At 35.5% G+C, this 8,073-nt stretch overlaps 1 protein-coding gene across 1 annotated transcript; it reads right to left on the bottom strand.

Moving 5' to 3' along the window:
- Nucleotides 1-7,583: 7,583 nt before the first annotated feature.
- Nucleotides 7,584-7,799, bottom strand: LOC113244348 (SNRPN upstream reading frame protein-like). The gene has a single exon (XM_044378577.2). It carries the CDS (start codon nucleotides 7,797-7,799, stop codon nucleotides 7,584-7,586), a length of 216 nt encoding a protein of 71 aa, XP_044234512.2.
- Nucleotides 7,800-8,073: the final 274 nt, after the last annotated feature.

Below are 8,073 nucleotides of genomic sequence, written 5' to 3'. Positions count from 1 at the left end.
CTGGGATGCAAGGTTGGTTCAACATTCAGAAATCAATCAATGTGATACATCACATTAACAAAAGAAGAGACTAGAACCATATGATTCTCTCAATTGATGCAGAAAAGGCATTTGAGAAAATACAGCATCTTTTCCTGATTAAAACTCTTCAGAGTATAGGGATAGAGGGAACATACCTTAATATCATAAAAGCCATCTATGAAAAGCCCACAGAGAACATCATTCTCAATGGAGAAAAACTGAGACCTTTTGCCTTAAGGTCAGGAACATGACAGGGATGCCCACTCTCACCACTATTGTTCAACATAGTACTAGAAGTTCTAGCCTCAGCAATCAGACAACAAAAAGAAATAAAAGGCTTTCAAATTGGCAAAGAGCTCAAGCTCTCTTTCTTTGTAGATGACATGATACTTTATGTGGAAAACCCAAAGACTCCACCCCACAATTACTAGAACTCATATAGCTATTCAGTAACATGGAAGGATACAAAATCAATGCACAGAAATCGGTTGCATTTCTATACACTAAGAATGCGACTGAAGAAAGAGAAATTAAGAAATCAATTCTATTCACAATTGCACCAAAACCCATTAGATACCAGGAATAAACCTAACAAAAGAGGTAAAAGATGTGTACTCTAGAAACTACAAAACGCTTATGAAAGAAGTTGAGGGAGACACAAAGAGATGGAAAAACTTTCCATGCTAATGGATTGGAAGAATCCATATTCTTCCAATAAGCATTGTGAAAATGTCTATGCTGCCCAGAGCAATCTACACATTCAATGCAATCCCTATCAAAATATCACTGACATTTTTCACAGAACTGGAACAAACAATTCTAAAATTTGTATGAAACCAGAAAAGACCTTGAATCTCCAAGGGAATGTTGAGAAAGAAATCCAAAGCTTGGGGTGTCACAGTGTCTGACTACTCTGACTGCTTTGACTACTCTGACTACTCTGATGACTACTCTGTCATCTTAGCTCTCTCTGTCTGTCTCTTATGTCTCACATATGTCAATGTATGCAGTGTACATCACATTATAGAGATAAAATAACTGTGGAACACGATATGGCTGAGACATAGATTCCATCCAAGTCATGCCATTGACATAGAACCTGCCCTCATTAGTAATGATATACAAGGACAGTAGTGGCATATTTTTTTTCTTTGCAACTTGTCAGAAAGCAGTATTTCTCAAATTTTGTGCATGTGACAAAAAAATATTTTACTTGAAACCCTTGAATTTCCTACTATTCTTTGAATTATAATGAAATCTATGTATCAAAAACACTCATGGGGGGGCATCTGCCTTCAGCTCAGGTCATGATCCCAGCATTCTGGGATTGAGCCCTGCATCGGGCTCCCTGCTCAGGGGGAAGCCTGCTTCTCCCTCTCCCACACCCCCTGCTTGTGTTCCCTCTCTCGCTGCCTCTCTGTCAAATAAATAAATAAAATCTTTAAAAAAAAAACACTCATGGGGAATAACTGCCAAATCAGAAATAGTATGGTCCTCTATTGAGAGCATCTTACTTTCCAACCCATTTTGCATGGTTCAAAAGCCCTTAACAGGACGGATAGTAATAAGAAAGTCACCTTATATTGTTCTCAATTGAGACCAACTAAGAAATCCTTTACCTGTTTGCAGAGTGCAATTGTTATCATATGGCTTTTTCTGTTTGAACCTCTTGGTTTTTCAAGCAAGTTCAGGACTGATTTGAATTTTAAAGCACATACATCTGGCTGAACAGAAAATTTATTATGAATGACCTTATTTATTTACTAAATAGCCCCCTAAATTCCTTTCCCTTCTTACTACACACATAGCTTAACAGCTAGCAGTAACATTTCAAAGCTTCCTTAGCAGACAAATGTGGACATATTATTAAGTTCTTGCCAATGGGATAAGAACATAAAGGATATGTGCAATTTCTGCCATGCTTATTTAAAAAGAAATTGCACAGGACTCCTTTTCTCTTCTTTCCATGAGATGAAACACAAATGTACTAGTAACCCAGTTTTGACCACGTGGTCTAGGACATGGAGACAGCAGAGAATCAATATGAAAGGAACCTGTGTCCCTGAATGGCCTTGTCAAGCAGAGAAGTCCCACCATTGCAAACTAACCAAACCTCACTTAAGAAATTAAACTTTTGTCTTATTTAGGCCATTATGTTTTGTGGGTTCTTTGTTGAAACAACTGAACCGTTATTACCTTTAGCATTTGCCTCTGGTGCCCCATATCATATCCCCTTGGCCCACCTCTGATTTCAGCTGCAGCCTGCCCTGGACAGTTGCACCTGAGTTTAGACCCAGCTCATGCTGATTGCAATCCCTCAAATTCATGCTTCACATCTTTCTAATCTTCACATTGGGGACTTCATCAATATCTCAGCAACCTTCTCAGTCACATGCAACCCTCAAATAATTGGAGACAAGAGATAGTGAGTAAATACCCACTCTCTTCCTTCAGGCAGACTATTCTGATAGAATAAATGGTTAAGAGCACTAAAAATGTTTAACCCAGAGAAGACCCAATAAGAATTGCTAAATATTTGGAAGGCATGTATGTACATATATATTCAAAATGAAAGTACAGAAGAAAAATTCAGATAAACTTATTCTGTAAGATCCTGCATAAGACAATGAAGACTAAGATAGAAGATGTAATGATAAAGATTTCAGTTCACTGTATCTAAGAACTTTATAAATTCAGTTACTCAAAGGTAGGTTTCTAAAGCATATTTCTGATGTATAGTGACAGGTTACTTAAAATCCTTTAAGACTCTTACCAGAAAAATAATAATAACTAATTAATTAATTAATTAATTTAAAAAAAAGACTTACCAGCTGCTCTTCCGACCAGACAGACAAATCCTTCAGGATCTTCCTCTCTTGCCTTGGCTTTTCCTGCGCCCCACCTATGATAAGCCATGACAAATTACAATTCTTAACACACCAGGCTATTTAATCACTCTACCTTTCCACTATGTTGTTCTTTCTTCCTTTTCCATCTTTCCATCCATTTGTTCTCCTAGCAAACTTCACTCTTCATGACCAAAATGGGGCATTTTTTCTTCTGGAAAACCTTGTCTAAATCCTGTCCCACCCTTACCACATCCACACAAAAGAGTTAATTACTCTCTCCTCTATACTCTATTCCTTTCACATTCTTCCTTTTTCCATTATTGCCCACACTGTAATACAATGATTTGCTTGCATGTCTGTCAACTCTACTAAATTGTGAAATCTTAAAATAATGACTGTATCTTATTAATCTTTCTACCTGCATCACTTAAGAAAGGATTTGATGTATAATAGGCACTCAATTATTTGAATAAATGAATTTAAGAAAGAAAGAAAGAAAGAAAGAAAGAGAAAGAAAGAAAGAGAGAGAGAGAGAGAAAGAAAGAAAGAAAGAAAGAAAGAAAGAAAGAAAGAAAGAAAGAAAGAAAGAAAGAAGAAAGAAAGGAAGGAGGAAGGAAAGAAGGAAGGAAGGAAGGTAGAGGGACGGTAGGAGGGAGGAAGATTAAGAGCTTTTGGTGGGATAATATAGAGATAACTGAATGATCAAGAGTGATTATTCTGACTCACCCTTAAGGTTTCTTCCAAATCTGAATGTCTGTGATTCTGAAAAATTGTCAGCTGCTCAAGGCTAATTAGACTTATTTAAATTAAAATTAGTTTTAAATACCAGACATTCTATAGTAAGGACACTTTATTTCAAAGTAAAAAGTAATTGTATGACCTATTAACATCTTAAATTGTTGGGTTACAGCAATCAGAAGTTAGTAAGTGAAGATTCCTCTTAAACCATTCAGTACCAACTTGGAAATAAATCGTACCTACCCTATAGTCACTCAATGTTTTACAATAGAAATGATATGTGTATGCTCATGTGTGTACATATAGGTGTGTTCATGTGCATACATATCTATAATTTGATCACTTAATTTATGGTGATCATGTTAATGGATAATACCAACTAAGATTGAATCATGGCTCTACCACTTCCTTACAGTGTGCCTCTGGGCAAGTTATTTAACTTTTTTTTGCCTGATTTTCCTCATGTGCAAAATGGAGATAATAAAAGCACCTGCCTTGAAGGGCTGTTGTGAGAATTAAACAAATTAACACATATAAAGTGATCAGCATAATTCCTGGCACATAGTAAGTGTTCAGTGAATGTTAGCTATCAATAATCCTATTTTAGGAGGGAATTGAATGCTCAGAACTTCAGATCTTGTGGAAAACCTCTTTGACATGAATTTCCTGGCCTTTATTTTTGCATATATTCTGCCTATTACATTGTGGGGGCATTAGTGGTTATTCCCTACGCTGTTGTACATTATAGAAAGACCAATGAGAGAATAAGAGTCTTTCCAAACTATCAGAGGTTAAGCTCTTTAATTAACATAGAACTCAAGAGTCTTTTTAAGATAGGTAACTTTTAAAAAATGCTTTGCTTTTTCTCCCTAGTTTCTCTCAAGCAATGACTATTCTCCTTCACTGGCTGAGCCTGTACATTTTGACATAACTTATCAGATAAAACTGTGTTCCTGTGCATGTTCTTTCACATATTAATGACTGGTATCAAAAATCCCAGGAAAAATGTATTATGGCACAACGTAATGTGCTGAAGTCATCTTTTCCTTTTCATAGAGATCATTTCAGTTATAGAAAATGTACTTTTAAAATATATTAAAATAGGGGCGCCTGGGTGGCACAGCGGTTAAGCGTCTGCCTTCAGCTCAGGGCGTGATCCTGGCGTTATGGGATCGAGCCCCACATCAGGCTGCTCTGCTATGAGCCTGCTTCTTCCTCTCCCACTCCCCCTGCTTGTGTTCGCTCTCTCGCTGGCTGTCTCTCTCTCTGTCGAATAAATAAATAAAATCTATAAAAAAATAAATAAATAAAGGGAGAAACAAAGTAAAAATATATATATATTAAAATAAATTCAGACAAGCTTTTGAATTCTGTTACCTCTGTTATGACTTATAGACAAAATTAGCATTCTCTTAAAAGTTTGAATCTTTTTCTTCAGTCTCTCTCCTTTTACATAGGTGTGGCCCAGAAGATAAACCCACTGTATGAAGCCACAGACTGAAAACAAAAACAAAAAACAGGAAGGAGTTTACATAGTTTAGTATAATAAAGCCAAAATAAGAGAGAAATAAATCACTCTCAACTCTTTGCAACTGATGTTTCAACTTGCCAGTGTGGAAGGTAATAATGCACACTTTGATCTGTCTTCCTAATAACTGCCTGTTTAATGAGACTTTAGTCTTCTGCAATGTGTTGGTCTAAATTTATCCTTTTGTTTTAAAACAGTCAGTTTTTGCTTCTCTTCTTTTTTTAACAGCCAATTTTACATATTCATTATTTTCTATTTAAAAAATTTTGATTGAAATGTTATCTTAACTTTATATTTCCTTTCCTCTTTTCCCAAACTCAGACACCAGCCCCTTTGAAATTCCTTGAGTGACCACATATTGCCTGAGCTATTTCTGTCGTGAGCTTAAAAGCATCATACATAAGTCATTCCCTATTTTCTTCTCACTCCCTTTCAATTCAAAGTGTATACTCTCTTGGCAATACAGAATGATACATTTCAACAGAACACACTTTATAAAATGTCTGTTAGACTATTTTTATTTTATAAGGAATCAGATTTTCATGTCCTAAATATTGGCTAATCCTAGGTACATCTGAATGATGGTTATATAAAGCACGGTCCAACTAATGTCATCATAGTATATTGTTGAGTTAACTTAATGGTATTATTATCTTTAAATAAATGTTTCAATCTATCCTGTTCCTCAGACCATTTTCAGTTATAAAGCGTAAGGTAAAACTGAAATTCTCAAGTTCCATCAACAAGTGTTAAATAAGCATGGCTCAGCTCTTTAAATCTACTATAGACTGTAACACTGAGAACATGTATTTTCTTTCTTGATTTCTCTTCCTGTTATTGCCTTTACATGTATCTTTGTGATTTATAATCTCTGAGCTATTGAACTTCTGAATATGGTTACTGAATACAATGTTTGACTAAATTGGGAGAAAATCAAACTTATTTCAGATTTTCCAAAATAAATAGCTAAGGGTAAAATTTGAAACTTACGCAAAATCCTGTGCATTTCTAAAAAATTTACTCTTTGCAAGTACAGAATAACTACTTAATCATTTTAAAACTATGAAGTGTAAAAATTGCTCACTACATAATAGGTACAATTGATCTTTGTTATTTATAGATTCTATATTTGTGAATTTTCCTCCCTACTAAAATTTATTTGTAAGTCATGACTCAGAATCAACACTCACTGTGCATTTTCTGTCATTTGTGGCCATGTTCAGTAGTGGAAAATTTGAGTTACCAATGTTCAGGTTCCCAGCTGAAGTCAAAGAAGGCAACACTTGGCTTTCTTGTTTTAGCTCTTATACTGTAAACAAATGTCCTTTTTATCTATTAGGTGCTGCATTTTCCACAGTTCTTTGTGCTTTTTGTTGGTGATTTTTCTGTTTTAAATGGCCCCCAAGCATAGTACTAAAGTGGTATCAAGTGTTCCTAAACTCTGAAAGGCTGTGATGTGACTTACTAAGAAAATACATGTGTTAGATAAGCATCATTCAGGTCTGAGTTACAGTTCTGTTGGCTATGAGTCCAATATTAATTAATCAACAAAATGTACTAAATAAGGTGTATTTAAACAGAAACACACACAAAACAAGGTTATATATTGATTGGTTTATGAAAATGTTGTGAACAGAGGCTCACAGGAACCTAACCTTGCATTTCCCCTAGAAGCAATGGTTCTATACATCACAAAACATAACTAGCACAAATAACAAGAATCAATTGTATTTTTAATCCAAGTTTCATTAGAACTGCCAAGAAGTCAAGTACATAACCAAATTAATAAAATATCTTCCCATACCAAGATTTCTGGGTCATAGGACCTAGGACTTTTCTATAAAGGGACTATTGAAATTAGGTTGATTTACCAATCTTCCTCACCTTAAACATGCTCAAAACTCTAACATTAGCTTACCAAACAAAGTCTATTTTACAATAAAGTGTTGAATATCTCATATAATTTATCGAATACTGTACTGAAAATGAAAAACAGAATGGTTGAATGTGTATCAGCTGTTTTCCCTGGTGTTCCCTTGGCTGACAGGGAACTGCAGCTCGCTGCCACTGCCCAGCATCATGAGAGAGTATCATACTGTGTATCAGTAGCCCGGGGAAAGAGCAACATTCAAAATTTGAAGTACGGTTTCTACTAAATGAGTATTGCTTTCACACCATCATAATGTTAAAAAATCATAAGTGAAATCATCATAAGTTGGGAACCATTTGTATTTTGATGAAGATAATCCTTGTTTTCAGATAATAAAAATGTCTGTTATCAGCAAATATATCTCTAACAATGCTTAAAGAGAGCAGTTAAATATTCTTAGTGACCTTTTTTCTCATGGATAATACCTTTATTACATTGTCAGCTGATTCAAATACATCATTACATTGTCAGCTGGCTTTTCTCTTGGAATCAGCTACCTTAATGTTCCAATACTGCTTTACCCACCTCTCGGCCTCTCATTTAAGAATGCCTGTCTCAGTTCTACCAGGAAATCCACCACAGGTGCTTGCTGTTGATGAGATTGTATCAAGTACAGGTGACACTCTTGGTTGATCAGTGAGACTGCCCTACTACATTTGACTTGGATTTCCAACTCTGGTATGTGGTAGTCTGTAGTCCATCTCAGGTATAAGTGGTCCCTGGCCCACTCCATGCAGCTGCTGACAGGTCCTCAGATCAGAATGTCATCTCTAGCAGCTGCTCAGCTGCTATATAAAGAGTAATACAGCAACAACAAATACGTGTTGATTAGATGACCAAAATAATTGTTGCCAGGGTATATTACCCCGTAGAGTGAAACAAATTTTTAAAAGTCAGACATCAAAGAGATTTTTCTTTGTCTAGTTTCCTAAATGTGTATAAGATACCATATGATATAAATAAGGCCAAATGAAAATATAGCTAGATGTGGTTTTGTGGTGGTAGTG

Source organism: Ursus arctos, chromosome X (genome assembly GCF_023065955.2).
Source record: "Ursus arctos isolate Adak ecotype North America chromosome X, UrsArc2.0, whole genome shotgun sequence".
NCBI classification, from domain to species: Eukaryota; Metazoa; Chordata; class Mammalia; order Carnivora; family Ursidae; genus Ursus; species Ursus arctos.
The sequence above is the reverse complement of the archived record's forward strand: the minus strand, read 5'-3'. Positions and strand labels throughout refer to the sequence as shown.

What these genes read in the sequence shown, in the direction of transcription:
- LOC113244348 (XM_044378577.2), bottom strand. Translation starts at nt 7,799, where the DNA reads ATGGAGTGGGCCAGGGACCACTTATACCTGAGATGGACTACAGACTAC.